General features: G+C 45.2%; 3 protein-coding genes across 3 annotated transcripts; all 3 read left to right on the forward strand.

The window, feature by feature from the left end:
- Positions 1-1186: 1186 nt before the first annotated feature.
- Positions 1187-12258, forward strand: LOC101762686. Its single transcript, XM_012842721.2, has 24 exons — positions 1187-1558; positions 2370-2479; positions 2816-2981; positions 3097-3197; positions 3306-3378; positions 3463-3604; positions 4104-4264; positions 4419-4543; positions 4629-4728; positions 4972-5068; positions 5218-5269; positions 5638-5739; positions 5821-5967; positions 6044-6215; positions 6308-6547; positions 6713-6867; positions 7557-7685; positions 7832-7949; positions 8118-8313; positions 8518-8629; positions 8704-8858; positions 9737-11165; positions 11239-11433; positions 11540-12258. Exons 1-24 carry the CDS (start codon positions 1384-1386, stop codon positions 12020-12022), a joined length of 4935 nt encoding a protein of 1644 aa, XP_012698175.1. The 5' UTR covers positions 1187-1383; the 3' UTR covers positions 12023-12258.
- An 828-nt stretch (positions 12259-13086) lies between these two features.
- LOC101763095 (peamaclein) lies at positions 13087-13931 on the forward strand. Its single transcript, XM_004982390.3, has one exon. The coding sequence runs from the start codon at positions 13217-13219 to the stop codon at positions 13520-13522; it is 306 nt and encodes a 101-aa protein (XP_004982447.1). The 5' UTR covers positions 13087-13216; the 3' UTR covers positions 13523-13931.
- Positions 13932-15531: 1600 nt separating this feature from the next.
- Positions 15532-20759, forward strand: LOC101763499 (elongator complex protein 1). The gene is made up of 5 exons (XM_004982391.4): positions 15532-15930; positions 16229-16546; positions 16627-19724; positions 19868-19966; positions 20056-20759. The coding sequence occupies exons 1-5, from the start codon at positions 15760-15762 to the stop codon at positions 20369-20371; spliced, it is 4002 nt and encodes a 1333-aa protein (XP_004982448.1). The 5' UTR covers positions 15532-15759; the 3' UTR covers positions 20372-20759.
- The last annotated feature ends 2405 nt before the right edge of the window (positions 20760-23164 follow it).

The raw sequence follows: 23164 nt of genomic DNA on the forward strand, positions 1-23164 counted from the left end.
TCAAGGGTGCCGGTTCATTTCAGTAGAACACATGTGTATCAACAAATGCCATAGCCAAAGCTTATATTTTAAGGGTAAAATGGCTCTTGAATGTCTCTCCCTAAAGCATCAGCATTTAGCAACACTAACGGTGGTTTAGATGCCATGACCCAACCGCATAATCATTTGTCAATGAAAAGACTAATAGGATGTTTGGTTTGGGGAATCACCTCATCATAGATGAAGGTGGTCCATCACGAGTCTATTCCATAAATTTTGGTGAGGCGATTCCATTGTTATGTTTATACTAATTGTTAGCCTCTAAGGAATGATATGGTGATGATCAATCCATTCCATTTCTATAAAAAAAATGAGTGAGAACATGGACAACCAAATTTCTCAAACCAAATATCCCCTAACTTCTTCTAATACTCCCATATAGTTATGGTTGAGATTATGCATGTCAATTTGTTTACCATTGTCTCTTAGTGAGAATTCTGTAGAAAGTCTTCATAGTTCTTTAGTAAGAGGAAACTAATTTACATTATTCGAAAAGAAGGCATAGTGGATACGGGGCCTTTCATATGAGCTTGCTTAACTTCCTCAAAAGTGAGGAACTAAAAATTAACGACATATTTTGATGGCATCATAGTAAAAAAAAAGAGGGATTGACTTTTGAACCCTTGATTTGCATCAAAAGGGAAGATGTAAGGCATCTATAGAGGGTGACCCGACTCGTCCAATTCAAGGGTGAGAGGACGATAGATGATTATATCCATTGTACCTCGTGTTATTTTTGCCATACCATAGGCGGGAAACTTGTCATAGTTGAAGACTTGTCACTGGAAAATATGTGAAAATTTAAAATTCGTGTTATTTTTGCCATACGACATATTTTGAAGGCATCATAGTTGAAGACTTGTCATTCAGTTAGAAAATATGTGAAAATTTAAAATTCGTGGAAACTTGAATCCCGCATCTATACAATCGTGACCTGCCCCATGCAATTTTTTTTTGACACGATAGAAATGGCCTTTTTCTTTGAGAAGGATAGAAATGTTTCCAGCTTGATATCTGACTGCAAGGCGCTTTTGCGAAACGTGCTGATAGGACATGATCCAAGCCACTGGAACCAGATCCGACGGCTCAAATAGAACTTTGTATGTTTCCAGACCATTTTCCAGTCGGTGCAGTCTTTCTTCCACACCCAGATCCCATCGACCCCCCAAATCCTTCTGCTCCTCCAAAATACAGATCGCTAGCGGAGCAGCTTGCTCCGCAGCAGGATCGAGCTGCTGAAGGCCGGCAGCAAGGCGGCGGGCGGTCAGACTCAGGGGTGGGGGGCAGGGAGGAGGACCCCGGCCAGGCAAATTCGGCTCAGGGTGGCAGCCACACAAGCCCCTGATGCCGGAGCAGACCAGATCCGGCGCTCCGATGGAGTGGACAACGGTGCAGCACCTGGACCTGCGCCACTCCGGCGGACGCCGCGGCGCCTCGGCCCGCCCGATGCAGCCGCACGCCGCCGCCTTCCGCGCCTCCCAGGCCATCGTCGCCGTCGCCATCGGCACCCACGTAGTTGGTAAGTCCTCTATTGCGCCGCTTTAACCACCCTCGGCCGCTGTAGCCTCGTCTTAGGTGCTTGGGTGGAGCTCCAATGGATGCGCGTGCCGCAGTTTCCGATTCTGATCTGAGGTGGGTGTACACTGCAAGTCTGCAATCGGGTTCGCTCGGCTGGTGGAAATAGGGGGAGTTGGTATAAGGGACTCGGATCTCTAGCGACTCAACTATAGAATTGGAGGGAGCTTATGATCAACTCCGTTGGATCCCATTTTAAGACTACTGCGTTGCTCTGAGTAATGTTCCCCTGTTGAAAGCAGTACCATGAACCTGCAGTAACAGTTTGATTAGTTTATAGGTCAGTTTCATAGCTTGATATGTGCTTAAGTGATGATTTTGGCAGTTAAAACACCTGGGGGTTGGTATGAAGTACCATTTAACAGCATGCTGTTTAGACTTGCATTTCACTAGGTTTTATAATTCAGTTGCTGTACCATGTAGCCATGACGCTTATCTGTGAATAACTGGCAAATTCTTTGCTTAGGATGCTCAAAAACATGGTATCATCAGAACAAGTTGGTCTTGACAACCATGAAAATTTGGATGCTACAACCGTTAGTGCGTTGGTTCATTTCATCTTTTTACTCTTTTGTTGGGGAAATCATTTGGTTGTTGCTTTGTGATAACCAGACCACTTATTCTTATCAAAGAGTGCTGTGCTAAGTAATGTTAATGCATAATTACTGCTGAAGTTTGTTGAGGAACTCAATAGAGTGCTTTAGTTGCTGCACACGGATCTTCTGAGTTGTCTTAATTTTCCTATTTGCTTGCAGAATTTGATGCTCTGACGGGAAGCAAGATAGCTTCAATTGACCTTGGCACCCGTGTTGTTCGTATGGCATATAGCCCTACCACTAGTCATGTTGTTATTGCTATTCTTGAGGTCTGCCTCAATACTTCACTTTCTTTCTTCTTCTTTTTTCCTGAAAAAGTAATTTATTTTATTGCTACAACTGTGAATCACCTTTTTGTCACTAACTCCAAAATAAGGCAAACGCTTATGATACTGCGCACAGAAAGTCAGAAAAGTGATGTTCCTTCATTGTTGTTAGTAGGCTATAGGCATATTCTTGAGCCCTTTTTATCTAGTCATCTGCCATGTAGTGAATAAATAACTCTTTAGCATGCTTTAACGTGGTCTATTGGTTGTGAGTTTTGTATTTTTTTAATTAATAACTTGTGCAACCATTGACCCTCTCCTATATCTCTTGCTCTGCAGGATGCTACAATCAGATCCTGTGATTTTGCCACGGAGCAGACACTTGTGCTGCACTCGCCTGAAAAAAAATCAGATCATGTCTCAATAGATACGGAAGTTCATCTTGCATTGACACCCCTTGAGCCTATTGTCTTCTTCGGTTTTCACAAAAGAATGAGTGTAACAGGTTATTCTCTTAGCTTTGCAGGTCTTTTTGTTGCTTAGGAGGCTTATAATGGCTCTCCATTTGGTTTTGTTTTTAAACGTTCACCTCCATGTTTTAACCTTTTGGTTTCTTCTAGTTGTAGGGACTGTTGAAGGAGGGAGACCGCCAACCAAAATAAAGACTGATCTTAAAAAACCTATTGTTAACCTGGCTTGCCATCCCCGCCTCCCTGTATTGGTAGGCAACCATATCTTTGTTTGCTTCTTGTTCGTAATTACACAGCAATATTCTATATTGTTGTGCATTGCCTTTTCCCATATCTGACATACAAGCTTACAATTTTAGTATGTAGCTTATGCTGAAGGCTTGATACGTGCCTACAACATCCAGACATATGCTGTACACTACACCTTACAACGTAAGATGGGTTGTTGTACTATATATTAATGCATTTTAATATGATTATCCATGTACCAGCTTCTTAATTTGCACAATTTTTCAGTTGCTGTTGACAGTACAATTAAGCTAATGGGAGCTGGTGCGTTCGGGTTTCATCCGACCCTGGAGTGGATATTTGTTGGTGATAGAGGTGGTACTCTCCTGGCATGGGATGTATCAACTGAGAGGCCAAGTATGATTGGCATGTAAGTAATTGAGAGTGGAAAAACAGAGTTGTATTTGCCCATTGTTCCTCCCCTTTCCAATACAAGTTGCTACTTTGATCTCAGTGCTAAGGGAATTTTCATTATTTGTGAAGTCAGACATTGAGTTGCTTAAAGCACAAGTGAAACTAGAAATTTTTTCCTACAATTCCTTAGAGCACACACTAGGACTTGTTTAAACTTATCTGAGATAACTTGCCCCTATAAGGATAAAACTTGCATCCACATCTGATTTAATGCATCTTCAGACATGAATTATGATTTAAAAGTTCTGATATAATGCTTGCAGTTCCTTGGCATCAAATGGATATGGAAAAATTTTAATGATGCATTTTTGTCCCGGTCAATCATCTGCATGCACCTTTTTGTTGTTGGTTTCTCTATTTTTGATGATTTCAAATCCTATGATTCCTCTTTGTTCTGTCATAGCTACCTTTCTGTCTATTTTTTAACTGATTTTTTACTTTTCACTTTTACTTAGTACACAGGCTGGTTCCCAGCCTATCACATCTGTATCCTGGCTTCCTACTCTGCGGTTGCTTGTTACTATTGCAAAGGATGGATCACTTCAAGTATGGAAGACACGAGTTATAATAAACCCTAACAGACAACCTATGGAAACTCATTTCTTCGAGCGTGCAGGTTAGTTTTTGTTCTTCTCATCTTTTGAGAAAATTGAGAAATCCTTTCTTTTCCTCTCAAGCTGCCTTTCATTCTTTACATTTACATGGTTTATTTCTTATGTATTTTGCTTGAGAATGATTTTCCACAACCATTTTTTTTGTTAATGGTGCAGCTATTGAAACAATGGATATCACAAAGATACTAACTCTTCAAGGAGGAGAAGCAGTGTACCCACTACCCCGAATAAAAAATTTGGCAGTACATCCCAAGTTCAATTTGGCTGCTGTAATTTTTGCGGTTAGGCCACACCAACTATGAATCCATATAATTCTGGCACTTAATGCCAAGAGTTTCAGGGACACTTGACATCTTTGATTTGCAGGATATGTCCGGGACAGAAGCTGCAAAGAACAAGGCTGCATACACAAGGGAAGGGAGGAGACAACTTTTTGCTCTTCTTCAGGGAGCTAGGGGATCAACTGGTAACCTTCCTTTTCCTGTAGTTATTCTCATGTTTATTTTAATGAGGCTTGTGGAAATGGGAACCTTGGTTGATACAGGACAAAATACTGCAAAATATCAGGCTGCTTATGCACACTAATCTGATTTTATTTTATTCCTTGGCTGACTTGCTGCTGCATAATGGTTTTATGTTTGTAATAATTAGATATATTGAGCAGTTCATACATGCCCTAAGTACATTATGATTTGCTCTGGTGCTACAGCTGCTGTTTTGAAGGAGAAACTTTTAGCATTGGGATCATCAGGAATATTAGCAGAGCATCAACTTCAGGCACAGCTGCAAGAGCAGCATTTGAAGGGGTAAAATTAAGTATTTCCTACATAAATCATAGAAACTTTCCATTTGTATGAATTTGATTTTTATGGTGTTTCACTATGTAAATATATTCTTTATTCATTTCATGTCATATTGATCGCTGGCTTGATTTCACTTGTTTTCTTATTGTCAGCCAGAGCCAGCTAACCATTTCAGATGTTGCAAGAAAGGCATTCCTTCACAGTGTATGTGACATTTCTCTTCTGTTAGCAGTGCTAGAAAAGTATTTTTTTCCACTTTTCTTTTATATAGTGGCTCAACCTGAACTGTTACAACATTTATTGAACCCATCTAGGTTACAGAATATGATGTAAGACATTCTTTTTCTGTATAGAAAACAAATGAATTAGGAGTGTTTGGCAATGAGGCCTCCCAAAGAATCTTTGCCATATGCAGTGTTCCCACATTTTAACTCAGGCTTTGAGCATCTTTGTTCCATTTCAGCCTTCCATTTTCCTACATGTTGAGTCCTTATCCATTGGTTGATTCTACCAGCTCAGTCAATAATTGTGTTTGTAGACCATTTCTAATTTCTTCTACATGATTTGTGCAGCATTTCATGGAAGGGCATGCTAAAAGTGGTCCAATCTCTCGCCTACCTCTCGTTACAATTTCAGATTCTAGCAACCTTTTGCGAGATGTTCCTGTTTGTCAGGTAATTATCACAGTAATTTTATCTTTTCACTTATATGCTCCCTTTCACTCTCTAAGCAGTTCATTATTTTTGCAAGTCCAGCCATATCATCTGGAGCTGAATTTCTTCAATAAGGAAAACCGTGTTGTTCAATATCCAGTTAGGGCTTTCTATTTGGATGGATTTAACTTGATGGCCCATAACCTATCATCTGGGACCGACAATCTCTATAAGAAGCTTTACTCAACGGTATTTACCGTCTATTAGACCAATATTTTCTTGCTTGTTTTCCTTTTATTTGTTCTCTAATGTAATCCATTCTCAGATTCCCTCAAATATGGAATGCCATCCCAAGAATATATCTTACAGTCCAAAGCAGCATCTTTTTCTTGTTGTGTTTGAATTAAGTGGTCCAAATGGAGTGGCGCATGAAGTTGTTCTTTACTGGGAGCAGACTGATCTACAGACAGTAAACAGCAAAGGAAGTTCGATAAAAGGTATCTCTCTTCCTGACATGTATTTTACTTACCTATGTTTTAGTAATTTCTACCTGGCTTGCTGACAGCTGCATCATTTGGCTCGTTATTAGGTCGTGATGCTGCCTTTTTGGGCCCAGATGATAATCAATATGCTATTCTGGAGGAAGATAAAACTAGCCTGAATCTCTTTAGTCTCAAGGCAGTAGCCACAAAGGAAGCTCTTGAAAATAATGCTGCTGTGCTTGAAGAAAACACTTTTGCTGATAATGCTGCTAACTCAACGGAACGCCAAGGTCCTCTGCATTTTACTTTTGAATCAGAGGTTGATCGCATATTTTCTTCTCCTCTAGGTAGGTTGAGTGGATTGCTTTCCTCTCATCCTTCTTCCAACTCCTGATTCCCTCATTTTTCATCAAAGAACAAAAATAAAGGATGCTAGGGTTTCCTTGTTTGAAAATTTTATCTAAATGGAACTCTGGCGAGTAGGTGACCCAACGCATTGTTTTGTCCTGTAGAATCAACATTGTTGTATGTGATTTCGGGAAAGCATATCGGACTCGCAAAGCTCCTGCAGGGATACAGGCTGTCTACAGACAATGGGCTATCCATCACAACAAAAACTGATGGGAAGAAGTTTATCAAGTTGAAACCAAATGAGACTGTTCTTCAGGTGTTTTATCCTTGCTAGCTTTGAATATTAAGTTGTTGATGATATGCTTGATCAGGTTCAAAAATTTTGTATCCACTTTCCCAAAAAATATTTTTAAGGTGGTTAGTCCTTAGAGTTTAGTTTGATTGCTATTATGCAGATAGGAACTAACTAGATTTTATGATGCAGCCAATTTCTTAATGTTTCAGATGTTAAATTTGTATTTTAGTTCACACTTGCATTTGTGTGCTGTTGATGCTTTCTTTGGGAGTTTCGGTTGAGTTGCAAATAACTAAGTATACACAAAAAAAAGGACACATTCTTACACTTAGAACTGTGCTTTTAGCATGAGACACTACAGTTTTTTAGATGAAGTAATTTCTTAAGTCCAGCCGCTGCATGACGCATGCACTGAACCATTCATTTACAAAGTCCGGCCATGGGCTGTAGATACTACATTAAACCTTACTGCATGCAGGCAGTTGTCATTGAATTAGATGCACATGGTATGCACTATTTTCATGAATGAAAGATTTGAAATTTAAACAGCGCTGGTATTTGAGTTTTTTTTTAAAATGATGTAGAAAGTATTCGGGCTTTTAAAATTCATGTACAAGGAGTAACCACAAATCTAGTTCCACCACCAAAACCGTATGTACAACTAGTTACTTATCTACAATTGACTGTAACCAATTTTGTCCACTATGCAGGTCCATTGGCAAACAACTCTTAGAGGTCCAGTAGTAGGAATATTGACAACTCAGAGGGTACTAATTGCTTCTGCAGATCTTGACATACTATCAAGCAGCTCAACAAAATTTGATCGGGGTCTCCCATCAATATCCTTTTTTATCTGAGTCTTGCATCTACCTCCCCCTACTCTTCCTTCTTATCTTGTTATACAAAACTCTGCTAGCAACCTAGCCTATTTATTATCCGTTGTAAATTGCCACTTTACTTTGTTGAGCACTTAACCACTTTGTACTATCGATCAATGTTGTGGGTTGGACCAGCACTTATCTTCTCAAGTGCAACTGCTATAAGTATGCTTGGCTGGGACAACAAAGTCCGATCAATCCTCTCCACTAGCTTTCCTCGTTCAGGTAAGATCCATAGCATACAGTATTACAGTTATTTTTTTTAAATGTGATCAATCTAGATTCTTTTGTGATGCTTCCAGTTCTGTTAGCATGCTACCGATATGTTGCTTTTTTCTTCTTCCTCAGTTTGTGCTGAAGCTGAACTAAACCATATGCCCTTTATATTTGCAGTATTAATTGGTGCATTGAACGACCGGCTGCTGCTTGTAAATCCAACAGATATAAATCCAAGACAGAAAAAGGGAGTGGAAATAAGGAGCTGTTTAGTTGGGCTTCTTGAACCTCTTCTCATTGGATTTGCTACCATGCAGCAACATTTTGAGCAAAAACTTGATCTTTCAGAAGTGCTGTACCAAATAACCTCAAGGTATTTTTTTTTCTGGATTCCATTGTCCACTTTTTAGTATGCTTGTTAATTACTCTTCTTATTTAATTTTAGCACAGAGGTAGTGCTATGTGTTTGTTATTGATATATGTTGCTGTTCTAGTTAGCGTAATCTTTCTCATAGATTTTGTTGGTTGGATCACCATGTTCTGATTACATTGTATTTGTTGGGTTGCATTCTTGCAGGTTCGATAGTTTACGCATTACTGCAAGGTCATTGGACATACTAGCTAAAGGACCTCCTGTTTGTGGAGACCTTGCTGTATCATTATCTCAAGCAGGACCTCAGTTTACCCAAGTGAGCTTAATCTGTGCTCATATTGTCAGCATTTTCTTTCACTTGTGCTAACATTTCTTCCCTCACCGTTTTAGATTATGCGCTGCAATTATGCAATTAAAGCTCTTCGGTTCTCTACTGCTCTGTCAATTTTGAAAGATGAGTTCTTGCGTTCCAGAGATTATCCTCAATGCCCTCCCACTTCCCATCTGTTCCAGCGCTTCCGAGAGTTGGGATACGCATGTATAAAGTATGTTCTGCTGGCATCTCTACCTGATCTTAATTAGGATAGTCTCCAATTGTATGGCTAAACTGTAAATATTCACAACTACTGTCCATTATACCATTTTCTTAATCAACCAAATATGAAGCATTTTAAAGGTAGTTAATCTTATCAAAGTGGATTAGAGGTACTAAAGATGCACATCAAACTTTCAGAACCTTTCCTAAATGTATTTTATGATATTCCCATGTTGCCCTGCACCAGACTGAATCCATAATCCATGCTAGTTGATTTTGTAAAATGTTCTGTGATGGGCTAGATGCTCATCTAGCAAATTATCTGGTTGTCAGAAGAATTAGCAAAATCCTATAGAATTTTTTTTACCAAAGCAATCTTTTCTGTATTTTATGTTTATTCAATATAATATTTTTTGCTATTATTAATTGTGACATCCCAGCCCAAGGATGAATTTGAGCCCACAAGTGGCCCATGTGAGGGGCATGGCATATGTGGAAGAATAGTCCCACCTTGCTAGTTGAAAGTGAGATCACCAACATATAAACCCAAGTGCCAAATGCATTAGGACTGAGCCATATTTGGGACTAGGGTGTTACATTAATGCCTTTTTTACATTTTCTATATAATGTTTTCCTCTTTGTTGGCTCTTGTTGGGTTTCACCTCTAGCCTAGACGAACTTGTTTGGACCTAAAAGGCTTTGTTGTTACTTTGTGGACCATGACTAAATGATTTCCTTTTTTTTTTCTTTGATATCATCCGACTCTTTATTGCTTGGTACAAGTTGCCTGTCTTGTTTTTGTTGCTTTGAATTTTTCTTCTATGTTGATCCTGAAAAGAGATAGGCTCTGATAAGAATTATAGTGTAACATTCAATACATATTTTCAGGTATGGTCAGTTCGACAGTGCAAAAGAAACGTTTGAAGTTATTGCAGATCATGAGAGCATGCTGGATCTATTTATATGTCATCTGAACCCCAGTGCATTGCGGCGCCTTGCGCAAAAGTTAGAGGAATCTGCTACAGATTCTGAGTTGAGGCGATACCTTGAGAGAATATTAAGAGTTCGTTCAACTGGATGGACGCAGGGCGTATTCGCCAATTTTGCTGCTGAAAGTATGGTTCCTAAAGGTCCTGAATGGGCCGGTGGAAACTGGGAGATCAAAACACCTACTAACATCAAGACTATACCTCAGTGGGAGCTTGCAGGAGAAGTCATGCCCTACATGAAGACAACTGATGCAGGTATCCCATCCGTTGTTGCAGATCATATTGGTGTGTACTTGGGTGTGATGAAGGGCCGGGGCAATGTAGTGGAAGTAAGTGAAAAGAGTTTGGTTAAAGCTATAGCAGCAGCTAGTAGTGAGAATGCACAGCCAGTATCTTCCGAATCAGCTGAGAAAAATAAGGCAATTGCTGGTGGTGATTCGGTTGGTGATACTCTGGCCAGGCAGCTGGGTGTCCAAATTGCATCTTCTGATGAACAGGCAAAAGCTGCTGAGGAGTTTAAGAAGACTTTGTATGGTGTTGTTGATGGTGCGAGTAGTGATGAAGATGAGTCTACCTCGAAGACTAAAAAGATACATATAAGGATACGTGATAAGCCGGCTGCATCTGCTGTTGATGTTAACAAATTGAAAGAAGCAACCAAACAGCTAGGCTTGGGTCCTCCACTGAGTAGGACAAGATCATTATCAGGGACACCACAAGAATTCAATCAGGCTCCTACGCAGCCAGGAGGTCCAGCAGCTGCTGTTTCTCCAGCAATGCCAAATACTGCAATTGATTTGTTTGGAACAAATACTTTAGTTCAACCACAAGCACCCTCTGGTGCCACAGGTCCTGTTATTGCAGGCATGGGAGTGACGGCTGGACCTATCCCTGAGGACTTCTTCCAGAACACTATTCCATCGCATCAACTTGCGGCTCGACTACCCCCTCCTGGAATAGTCCTGTCTCGAATGGCTCAACCTGCTCCTGGAATGTATCAAGGCCCACCAGTACCTAATCAAAACATGATGGCTAACGTTGGCCTTCCAGATGGTGGGGTGCCGCCACAAGCACCACCGCAGCAGTCCCAGTTTCCTCAGCAACCAGGCATTCCTATGGACAACATTGGCCTGCCTGACGGTGGTGTTCCTCCACAGAGCCAACCACTTCCTTCACAACCCCAGACACTTCCTTCACAGCCACAGGGCTTTCAACCTGGCATTCCCACTCCATCACAGCCAATTGATCTCAGCACTCTGGTGGAGGGTCCTGGAGCGGCAAAGCAAGCTGCTCGTCCGCCAGCTCCTACTGCTGTGCGCCCTGGCCAGGTACTATGTTTTTCCTGAAAACAAATCTGATGGATCGGGATCATTTCCTTGACACCCTCATCCATGGTTACAGGTACCGCGTGGTGCTCCTGCAGCAGAATGCTACAAGATGGCTCTTGCTCACCTTGAGCAGAATCAGCTTACCGATGCACTATCTTGTTTGGATGAAGCATTCTTGGCCCTCGCAAAGGACCAGTCACGTGAAGCTGATATCAAAGCGCAGGCCACCATTTGTGCTCAGTATAAGATTGCAGTTGCTCTGCTACAGGTAATTTAATTTCTGATATGGCATGAAGACATAATAGGATGTGCCTCCTAATTTATGCTCAGTATAAGATTGCAGTTGCCCTAGCTCAGTTTTGATTTCAATGCAGGAAATTGCTCGCCTGCAAAGGGTTCAAGGCGCTGGTACTCTCAGTGCTAAGGAGGAAATGGCCAGGCTATCTCGGCACCTCGCTTCCCTACCCATCCAAGCCAAGCACCGGATCAACTGCATCAGGACCGCCATCAAGCGGAACATGGAGGTCCAGAACTACGCCTACGCCAAGCAGATGCTGGACCTCCTCTACTCCAAGGCGCCCCCCACGAAGCAGGACGAGCTCAAGAGCCTGATCGACATGTGCGTCCAGAGAGGGCTGACGAACAAGTCCATCGACCCGTTCGAGGACCCCTCGCAGTTCTGCTCCGTGACCCTCAGCCGGCTCTCGACCATCGGGCACGACGTGTGCGACCTCTGCGGCGCCAAGTTCTCGGCGCTCTCAGCGCCGGGGTGTGTCATCTGTGGCATGGGGAGCATCAAGAGATCCGACGCCCTCGCCGGTGGGCCGGGACCTGCTGTGCCCTCGCCCTTCGGCTAAGCTGCGGACGCTTCCTTCCAACCTTTGTTTTTTATCTTGTATCTACAGTGTGCAGTTTGCATTCCTTCTGCTCGATTGTTGTAGCTTGTATGTAGCCTTTTTTTTTGACGTGTAGCACGTTGGTGTAAAGAGTTGAGAGACTTCCATGTACGCTTACTTTGATTTGGATGTGATTATACACACGGTTTTGGCGAGGTAGCAATGTGAGAGAAATCTAGTAAGCTCTTGGTTACACACTTACACATCCAAGGACACGAATCGAGGAACGTTGTGTCATATGCACTTCAAAACTCGATACAATCCACTTGTTTGCAGGTGCTAGCATACGAATGGATTTGCAAGTAAAATGAGAGAACCCGGTCAATTTTCACTTGCCCGGTGTCTATTTGTCGCTGCCGCCCACAGACAGCGCGGGGTGGTGGGGGGCGGGCGCAGGGATTGGTATGGTACGATGTACGAGGCGGGCATGTTGTAGAGCGCAGTATGGCACTCATGTCGCAACCGGACCCTACTACGTTCCCAAGTCCCACTCCCTGCACCGCCGGCGGCACAGTGGCAACCTCTGTAAAGTCTATCATGAAGTTCACGGGGGAGCCCGGTACGGTGCCCTGGCCGCCGGCATATCTGCATCGGCATGGGCATGGCCCGTTGGACACGCGCCGTGCGCCGCGGGGGGCAGGCGTGACCGCCCACGCGCACCAATCCCGGCCGTGGTGCGCGGGGACCGGGGACGGAGGGCGCGCCCGCGGCCGGAGGCATCACGTTCACGGGTCCGCGGATGAGCACGCCCGGGAGGGCCCCCGGGTAACGTGCGGGCGCAGTGGCATCCCGCATCCCCTAGCACCGAACACCGCTCGCTGCTGCTGCATTCCCCGGCGCCCCGGCCCACGCCGGCCGTGTCCTTTCTCGGCGGGCATTAATATTTGCAGCGATGTCGTCCTGGCCTGTATAGTACAGGGACAATCGGGTACGGTGCAGGGGCGTGATCGCGCGACACGTCGCCCGCTCTCCAGAGGCTTCTCGGCCGGTGCCTGCCACTGCCAGTACAAAGGAGCCCGAACCCGACCGAGCCAAGCAAGCATGCTCGGCCCTCTGCCCCTCTCTCACTCACCCGAAGCTCACATCGCAGCCGCAACCGCAAGAACACCGCTCCGTCAGGTGTCGGCCAGGCCAGCAGCTAGCGCGAGGAGATAGATGGCCAAGAAGCCCCCGCTCCAGCAGGCCGCCGCGGCCCTCCTCCTCCTGCTGCTGGTGGTGCTCGTGGCGGCCGCGCCGTGGCTCCAGACCGCCGGCGCCGCCTCGGGGTTCTGCTCGAGCAAGTGCGGCGTGCGGTGCGGCCGCGCGAGCGCGCGCGCGCGTGGCGCGTGCATGAGGACCTGCGGCCTCTGCTGCGAGGAGTGCAACTGCGTGCCCACGGGGGCGCGCGGCGGCGTCAACGAGTGCCCCTGCTACCGCAACATGCTCACCGCCGGGCCCAGGAAGAGGCCCAAGTGCCCCTGAAGCGAGCGACCTCACCGGGACGCAAGCTGCTAGCTGCAATCCGCCAGCCAGCCATGAAAGATGACGACGAGACGGACGGACCTGCCATCCCTGCTACGTATGTATGTAGTACGTACGTGTTTATGTATATCGTCCGCGTGATATGTAATCTGCTAGTACCAACTACCTAGTCGTGTATGTTGAAATCTACTAGTAGTAGTGCCAAGCTGAACCTAAGGTTCTGAATCGTCATCAGTAGCAGTTGGCATAATGAAAATAGGACCATGTATGTGCGTGCACAAGTGTCATCTGGATCCACCAGCCGTGTGATGATATTAGCTCTCGTGCGTGCCTGTACTCGTAGCTAGCGTTGTACGTAGTGTGCATGATCGAAGGAATTAATCGTGTAATGTGCTGCTTGTACTACTAATGACTCTCTCGACAGACTGATCGATGACACGTACACAGTAGCAGCAGGCAAGCAGTGTTGTTACGTGCCACGCGCCCGTGACACCGACTTTTGCCCGTGAGCTTGTCGTCGAGTTATCACGCGCGCCTCTTGCTTGCATCCCCCCTCGAAGTGCGCTGGATCTGCTTGCCCGGGCAAGAACTGGCCGAATCCCAGGGAGGAGGAGAACAGCACTCCAGCAGGCAGCAGACTGACCGTGCGTGTGTGAGTGAGTGTGACCCTCCCCGTCCCCTTCGCCCGGCCTTAACATCCCCTTCGGGCAAGGAAAACACTAATGTCCTTTCTTTACGCACAAACATGTACACTTTTTATTCGGTTTTCCGATTGCAAAATGCGTCAGAATCAAGGGAAAGCTATTTGTTTTTTTAATTATACACATGCATGCAGTATCTACTTAATTGCCGTAAAATGTATTAATTGGAACAATTTTACATCCGTGTATGCCAATTCCATTAGTATACAGAGATCATATTATGTTTATATAAAAAAAGCGTGCTGAATTCAACTTGTTGATGTTATCTCTGCATCCACGATCCAAGAAATTCAACTATGTGCCCGTTTATTCCCGCTTCTCCCGCGGTGGCGCGACCGAACGAAGCGGAGAAGCACGCCGGACGCCGCGTGTCAAGAAATAAGCAAGATTTGTACCTCCAGTAAGAAATAAGCAAGATTTGTACCTCCATTACTGGAGGAACTACAGGGAACAAATGAAAGATGTATGGCAACATTTATACTCTATATAGATAAAATGAAGAAATAGCATTAATGGATCACACAGGCTATTAGGATTTAGGGCATGTTTGTATGCTATTAGGATTTAGGGTATATTTTTTTGAGCTGCATCTTTTGAGCTTTTCTAAAAAGGTTGCAGCTGTTTTTTTTTTCTGAAAAGCCAACCATAATTTTTAGAAGATGTGTTTAGCTTTCTGAGCTCAGAAAGTTATGAAAAACTCGTAAACTTAACTAAGTTTCCAGCTTTCCGTAAACTTTACAGGAAGTTTGCTGCTTGTTTTTGTTTGAGTTTTTGCCTTTTCTATCTCCATAATTTTTGGCGGTCTCTCCTAACTCTCGTGGGCCCTAGTGGTCACAGTTAGAGCAAGTTTAATAACGCAGCTAGCAAGCGGGCTGCAAGGTTTCTTTCAGCCTTTTCCTAGCCCACTCGTACAATGGTTAGCTCTTCACCATTAATACATGGCCCACAAGTCATTCTCACAAAGTTTCTTGGTTCCTGTGCCCAAGTCGGCTGTAAGCTTATAGCCCGCTTCTCCTCTCTCACCTCTTCTCTCTCCTCCACGTCAGCATTCAGCCAGCTTACAGCCCCTTGTTATACTTGCTCTTTATCACCTTGGCGCCCGCCCTAGCTAGACCGGCCCTGTGGAATTCCATGTAATTCCAGCGAGGACCTCTGTTGGGCTAGGTGGACGGGAAAGGCCAGCAAGCCCACCCAAAGATATATATCAAGCACTCTCTATGAACATCGAATTTTTAGTCCAGAACTCTCTATGCCCAATAGCCCAATAGCTCCCCCAACCAAATTCCGCAATCCTGAAACCCCAGTGGCCCAGTTAGCCTTCTCACGCCGTCCGCACTCCGACACTCCCACCCGCCCCCGGCCGCCGCCGCCGCCGCCTCTCTCCCGCTCACGGCAGCGGCTCCCTCGGCGCCCTTGCCGTCATCGAGGAGCCCGAAAAATCGAGCGATCCAGAGGGAGAGATTGAGGGCAAAGCGAAAGAAAAACTCCTCGAGCCACTAAAACCCTAAACCCCTCGGCGTCGGAGGCGGCGGCGAGATGAGGAACCTGCGCCTCGTGACGAGGCTCCCGCAGCAGCTCCCGCTCCAGCTCGACGGCGAGACCCTCCTCGCCTCCGCGGTCGACGCCGAGCGCCGCCGCGCCTTCTTTGCCTCCTCCGCCAACTTCATCTACACCGTCCAACTCCCCGCCTCCTCCACACAGGGACAGGTCTCCAATTCCATCCCACCCCATTTGATTGCAGTAGCTGCCGCATCTCGAGGACTCGAGACAATTTTTTTTTACTCATTCACCGCATACAGACTATACTGCTAGTATCCCTTCTTTTATGTACGCTAGAAAGCAAGCAAACAACACTTATTGATCGCTGATTTACTGTTTCTACAAATGTTGCTGTATAGCCAATGATTTTGTTTCCAGTCTAGGTAAAAGGTCACTATGATGACGACCTCATCTTTGCAGTTTTCCATGTTGTGCTGACTGTCCTGCTTTCGTCTAACTGCTGCAGGAACCACTGCCATGGAGTAAAATTTCTACTCAACACTCCGACGTGGAGGAGGTTGTTCTTGAGCCTGGAGATTGCATTGTTGCCATGGATTATCTCATGGAGAGGGAGTCTCTACTCCTTGGTTCATCGGCTGGTTGCCTGCTCTTGTACAATGTGGAGGAAAAAACAACCGAAGTTGTTGGAAGATTGGAAGGTGGTGTCAACACCATTGCCTCTAGCCCCGATGGGGCCCTTCTTTCTGTAACCACTGGACTTGGGCAACTGCTTGTCATCACACAGGATTGGGAAGTGCTGTTTGAGACTTCTCTTGATCCTCAGGTATGTTTTCTATATTAAAATCTTACCAAAGATACATGTGCTCTATTTTTGTTCCCCGTTCTAAACATGCTTCTTCTTAGGATGCTACCTTAGGCGACATAGACAGTACCGGTTGTCAGATCCGAAGCTCAATTTCTTGGCGGGGGGATGGGAAGTATTTTGCTACACTTGGGGCCCCTGATGGCGCTTATGGCCCCACAAAGCTTACTATATGGGAACGTGAATCAGGAAAGGTTCATTCATCTTCAGATGCCAAAACTTTTATGGGAACATCGTTAGATTGGATGCCTAGTGGAGCCAAGGTTGCCACAATCCATGATCGGAGGACAGAGGGAAAATGCCCTCTCATTGTATTCTATGAGAAGAATGGCTTAGAGAGGAGCCACTTTTCTATTGATGAGCCAGCAGAGGTTGCCATTCACGCTTTAAAGTGGAACTGCAATTCCGAGATCCTAGCTGCTCTAGTTTCTTCTGGACAGCATGATGTTATTAAAATATGGTCCTGCAGGAACAATCACTGGTACTTGAAACATGAACTGCGGTACACAAAGGAAGAGAGGGTGAAGTTCTTTTGGGATCCAACGAAACCAATGCATCTGATTTGCTGGACACTGGGTGGCCAGGTTGTTATTCACAGGTTTGCTTGGACTACCGCAGTCAGTGAGACTTCAGTTGCACTTGTTATTGATGGTTCCCATATTCTTGTTACTCCTCTTCATTTGGGCCTCATGCCACCTCCCATGTCTCTGTTCCAGCTTGCATTTCCTTGTGCAGTGAATGAGGTTTCTTTTGTGTCCAGTAACTCAAAGACCCAATTGGCTGCTTATCTCTCAAATGGCAATTTGTGTGCTGTGGAGCTTCCAGCACCAGATACTTGGGAAGAATTTGAAGGCAGCAGGATAAGTGTTGACCCTTGCTCTTCTGACTTCACTTTGGACAACTGTATGCACCTAGCTTGGATAGATACACACACCTTGCTTGGTATCTGTTGCTATAGTGAACACTACTGTTCAACACCTATTGGGTCCATTGAAGCTAGTAACCTGGTAGACAAACATGATTCACTATTTTCCATCAATGAGATTGGACTTGTATGTTCAGAGGATTTTGTGCCAGGTTCAGTGAGTTCATCTGGTTGGCAAGCTAGAGTATCAAAGAAAGTGCCATTGCAGAGTTCAGTCATTGGAATCTCTCCAAATCCAGCAAAAAAAGGTTCAGCCTTCATTCAAATTAGCGGAGGAAGGATTGTTGAGTACTGTTCAAGTTTAAATCTGTCGAAAATGTGCGTACCAGCACAAATCAGTGAGGTTGATTCGGACCATGGTTTTCCAGCATCATGTCCTTGGATGACTGCAGTTCTGTGCCATGAAAATGGTATAGCTCAACCCTTTCTCTTTGGACTCGATGATAACAGCAAGCTTTATATGGGCAAAAGGTTACTGAGTGACAACTGCAGCAGCTTCACATTCTACTCTAGTGCTTATGGAACCACTGAGCGGGTCATGAGCCACTTGCTTGTGACTACTAAGCAAGATCTTTTGTACATTGTGGATGTCAATAAGATCTTTCTTAAAGACAACGAGGTGACAATTGACAGCCATGCCAGTAGTCATCCTCGAGGAAAGCAAAGCAAAGAACACATCACTGTGTGGGAAAAGGGGGCAAAGTTGGTTGGTGTTCTCCATGGTGATGAAGCAGCGGTCATAATGCAAACAATACGTGGTAACTTAGAGTGTACCTACCCTAGAAAGTTGGTTCTCGTTTCAATTGTTCAGGCACTGGCTCAGAGGCGTTTCAAAGATGCAATGGATATGGTGAGGCGGCATCGGATAGATTTCAATATCATTGTTGACTATTGTGGTTGTGATGTTTTTATAAAGTTAGCAGCAGACTTTGTCAAACAAGTTAATAACCTTAGCCACATAACTGAATTTGTTTGCTCAATGAAGAACGACAATGTCAGCAGCAAATTGTATGAAGCCTATATATCTTTTCCTGATCAGAGTGCGGTCCCAATGGTTGATATTGAGTGCACACCTGGTTTCTTAGGCAACAAAGTCACTTCTGTCCTGATGGCAGTTCGAAAAGCCCTTGAAGAACAAATAGAGGAGAGCTCATCAAGAGAACTTTGTGTATTGACCACTTTAGCCCGTAGTGAACCTCCATTATTGGAGGAAGCACTGAACAGAATAAAAGTAATTCGAGAACTGGAACTTCGTGGCCTTGATGATGCCAAGAGAAAGCTTTACCCTTCTGCTGAAGAGTCTCTGAAGCACTTGCTTTGGTTAACGGACACTGAAGCTGTTTTTGGTGCTGCTTTGGGGCTGTATGATCTGAATCTTGCTGCAATTGTTGCTTTAAATTCTCAAAAAGATCCAAAAGAGTTCCTTCCTTTTCTCAAGAGTCTTGAATGCCTTCCTCCTGCTATCATGAGATACACGATTGATTTAAGGCTTGGAAGATATGAGAGTGCTCTCAGAAACGTTGTTTCTGCTGGTAATGAGTATCACGAGGATTGCATGAAACTCCTTAATTCTAATCCTCAGCTGTTCCCACTGGCCCTCCAGTTATTTAATAAACCTGATAAAAGGAATGAAATTCTTGAGGCATGGGGCGACCATCTTTCTGAAGAGAAATGCTTTGGAGATGCTGCATTGACTTACCAGTGCTGTTCATCATATCAGAAATCACTGAAAGCTTACCGTGCTTGTGGGGACTGGAAAGGTGTGTTTACCGTTGCAGGTCTTTTGGAGTTAGAAAAGGAAGAAATTACTCAGCTTGCGCACGAGTTATGTGATGAGTTCCAAGCTCTTGGCAAGCCAGGAGATGCTGCTAGAGTAGCACTAGAGTATTGTTCAGATGCCGAGAGAGGTGTAAATTATTATATCATGGCAAGGGAATGGGAGGAGGCTCTTAGAGTTGCATACATGCTTACCAGGCATGATCTGGTTGGAACTGTTAGAGATGCAGCTTCAGAATGTGCTGTATCACTGATATCCGAGTACCAGGAAGGACTGTTGAAGGTTGGTAAATATATAGCACGTTATTTGGCTGTGCGTCAGAGGAGATTGTCCCTTGCTGCCAAACTCCAGTCAGAAGACCGGTTTATGGATGTTGAAGATGACAGCATTTCAGAAGTGAGCACTAGCTTCAGTGAAATGAGCGCATATACCACAAGGTAAGATTGCAGAACCCGTGTTATCTCTGTTTGTTATCCTTCCTCGCTACATAGTTTGTCTTGTTTCACAAAGAATCCTGAGATCGAATTCTATCTGTCTCTAGTTACCTATCAGTGTGGTACTCTGAATTCTGTTTGGACAGGTCAACCAAGGAGTCGACTGCTTCAGTGATATCCAGCAAAGCCAGTAAGTCACGAGGGGCAAGGCGGCAAAAAAAAGGTGGCAAGATACGAGCTGGAAGGTTGGCAACCTGCATTTTTTTTTTGTTTTGATTTGGGTTTGTTTGTTGTGTGGCATGTGGACTGACATTGTCTCTCTTCATGGGTGCAGTCCCGGGGAGGAGATGGCCCTTGTGGAGCATCTCAAGGGGATGGCGCTGACAGGAAGTGCTGAAAATGAGCTGAAGAGCCTGCTCGTGGTTCTAATACAACTGGGGAAAGAGGAAAGTGCCCGTCAGGTGCAGCAGGCCGCAGATAATTTTGTAGTGTCTCAAACGGCTGCAGTGAAGTTGGCCGAGGATACAGTATGTAACGACAAGGTAGACGAGAACGCTCACACCCTTGAGCATTACGTAAGGATGCTGAGAGCTCATGGGTCAGGTCATAGCGAGACCGGTTCATGGCGAATCAAAGCATTGTCTCCTTGAGGGCTTGTTAGGTTAATGGCCCCAAGGGGATTGAGGGGGGATTATGACCTGTAGGGGATTTAGTCCCTCTCAATCCCCTCCAATCCTCAACAATCCCCGTCAAACCAACAAAGCCCTGAGCGGTCGAGTGATTTACTGATTAGAACTGTTTGAATCAGGATGAAATGTTGTGGTCCAATGGTGTTGGCTTGGTTCTCATCGATGACCTGTTGTAGCATCACTTGGGAAGTTGGTGCCTGTATGGGCTGTTAGATTGGATGTGTGTTGTGCTCGTGGTCTATGGGTTTTGTGCTGTGACCCGATATTCTGTTGACAGTAATGTGATGAGATACATTCCTTTATTATATCAAGAAAATGCGAATGAGATAATTTCTTTATTATATCTAAACAATGTGTAACGAGATACATTCCCTTCGAAAAATTTGTCTGATGAGAGTGGCGAAGATTTTTGAGCTGCGTGCAGGAAGAACTAGCAGCCTGAATCTCTCTATAGTCTCAAGGCAGGCAGTAGCCACAAAGGAAGCTGTTGGAAATGATGCTGCTGTGCTTGAAGAAAACCCCTTTGCTGATGGTGCTGATAACTCCACGGAACGCCAATGTCCTCTGCAGTTTACTTTTGAATCAGAGGTTGATCCTTTGATCGTCGCATATTTTCTTTGTCCTCTCTAGGTAGGTTGAGAGTACGGACCCGATCAGCGGCAGCGGCTCCTACGCCTTTTGCTCTCTCTGAAGCCGGGTCCGGGTGACCGGCGACACCCTGGGCCCTGGCCGCTGCAGAGGAAGCAAACATTACATACCGATCCGGTGCGCTTTCATTAACTAAGGCTCTGTCTCCGTCATATATAGGTCTGTAATAATAAGCTTTCTCCGGCCGTAAAGCGGGGTTCGTCGTCGTCGTCGTCAGGCTGCTGCTCTCGACAGCGATCATGGCGACCAGTTGATCACCGGCCGTGCACACACAGTAGTTAGCTGGGGTCATGCATGGGATCTTGTTGCGTTCGTTTCATAATTGCATCGCATCCACCGAATTGAATTCCTGCGTGTCCGTGCATATGCCGGCCCGGGCTGCATGCATTGGTCGACGGATCGCGCAGGACCATCGTCAGATAGGCAGATCCTGCTATCCATCCATCCATCCATGTGGTCAAGCTCCGATGCGCCGGCGATTCATCCGGCGTGGATGCCGGGTGAAAAAGCCACTGCATTCAAAGGGTTTTGGTGGTCGATCTCGGGTGGGTGCACTAGCTTAGCCGGTGTTTGACTTGACCTGAAGTAGCCAGCTGACACGTACAAAGTGCTTGCATGCAGACGACCTAACTGGTAACTTTTTGACGCGCGTGCAGCTAATAAGTTCCATTTATACGTACACTATTTTGATTTGATGTCTTGATGATGGTGGGGGGGAAAAAAACAACACGTCCATATGCTTTTGGCACAGCAAGTCAACGTGTGCGTTGACATGTAGTCAAGGTAGTGTGTATACATCTTCTTCAATTCAGCCGAGACTAGCACACACTACTGCTTGTTCATACGTACATCTTGACTTGGTCACCTGGTTGCTTATTGGATAACACCAGAATCTTACTTTCGAATATACACGCATAGTTTATCAAGCTATTTGCTGCAACTTTGTAGGTGGTGCAACATGGTATGATCGTACGGCATGCATGATGGACGAGTTCAGTACCAACTAATTGTCCTTACGGGAGTAATTCTTTAGTTCTCGCGTCGTACTTAATTAGTCACCTGTAGTAGCTAATAGCTAGGCTAGGGAATATTGTAGCAAAAAGCCAGCTGCTACCTATAGTGAGCTGCATGCACGCTAACTGGATCGGACGTGGCACACCGCACCGCAACGAACGCATGCTCGGATACTGCAACAGATCGATAGCTAGCTTGCACACCAGTTGCTTAATCAATTAGGGATCGATCAGCCCTTGACAGTTCTCCTCTAAAGCGATTATTTTTTTAGCTACGTGGAGGAGGGTGACCAAAAGTGGCCCAACACTAATCAGGGGAGAGCAGAGCACATGTCCACATTTAGTACGAATGGTTTTGTAACTAGATTGTTATTTAACTAATCGCAGGCAGCGTATGTCCGTACGGTGTTTTGTTGAGACTGCTTTTCTTCGTAGTTTTTTTCTTTCTTTCTTTTTATATCCCCAACCAAATTAAAGGAGATGCTACAGGATTTGAACTTTTCGGAATGGTGAATTAGCAATACAATTACCCCAGTGCAAGACGGAACGACCGTGGTTCTAGGTAGAGAGACCCAGCGAAGGGAGGGCCATGTAGCCGTGACGTGGCGCCTGCAGTACTCCATACATTTGCGTGCGTAGGTCATGTAGCTGTCTGCACCTACAGAGCTACACTCCAAAAACTACAACTCCTGTTGCACACGCTGCTGTAGTCTGTACGTGTGTGTAATCGATCGTCATCAGGTCATGCGTGCAGCGTGCTTGGGCCGGCCGGCCGGTGCTGGAAAAAACACGGCGATGTGCCGGCATGTGAGCGAGCATGCTGTGGCTCTGAGCCAACGGCATGAACGCACGCGCCCCCCCCCCCCCCCCCCCCCCCCCCCCTCCCCTCTGATCTCTGATCTCCATATATACCTTGTAATCGTAAGCGTGTTAAAGCAGGTACTGTGCCACTCCGTATATACCATCTCTGCCCCTCTCTGCTGGTTAGTTGCATTGGTTATCTTCTCCCATGTTTCGACGGCATGGCTTGCTCGATCCCATCTGTCTGCATGCAGTAACCAGGCATGGGTTATAAGCTGCGCTGACACGATGC

This window comes from Setaria italica, chromosome IX (assembly GCF_000263155.2).
Source record: "Setaria italica strain Yugu1 chromosome IX, Setaria_italica_v2.0, whole genome shotgun sequence".
Taxonomy (NCBI): domain Eukaryota; kingdom Viridiplantae; phylum Streptophyta; class Magnoliopsida; order Poales; family Poaceae; genus Setaria; species Setaria italica.

What these genes read in the sequence shown, in the direction of transcription:
- LOC101762686 (XM_012842721.2), top strand. Translation starts at nt 1,384, where the DNA reads ATGCCGGAGCAGACCAGATCCGGCGCTCCGATGGAGTGGACAACGGTG. An exon ending in TGGCTGCTGTAATTTTTGCG is followed by an intron (nt 4,544 to 4,628) that starts GTTAGGCCACAC and finishes TTTGATTTGCAG; the next exon opens with GATATGTCCGGGACAGAAGC. An exon ending in TTGATCGGGGTCTCCCATCA is followed by an intron (nt 7,686 to 7,831) that starts ATATCCTTTTTT and finishes ACCACTTTGTAC; the next exon opens with TATCGATCAATGTTGTGGGT.
- LOC101763095 (XM_004982390.3), top strand. Translation starts at nt 13,217, where the DNA reads ATGGCCAAGAAGCCCCCGCTCCAGCAGGCCGCCGCGGCCCTCCTCCTC.
- LOC101763499 (XM_004982391.4), top strand. Translation starts at nt 15,760, where the DNA reads ATGAGGAACCTGCGCCTCGTGACGAGGCTCCCGCAGCAGCTCCCGCTC. An exon ending in CCTCCTCCACACAGGGACAG is followed by an intron (nt 15,931 to 16,228) that starts GTCTCCAATTCC and finishes TAACTGCTGCAG; the next exon opens with GAACCACTGCCATGGAGTAA. An exon ending in ATGAGCGCATATACCACAAG is followed by an intron (nt 19,725 to 19,867) that starts GTAAGATTGCAG and finishes CTGTTTGGACAG; the next exon opens with GTCAACCAAGGAGTCGACTG.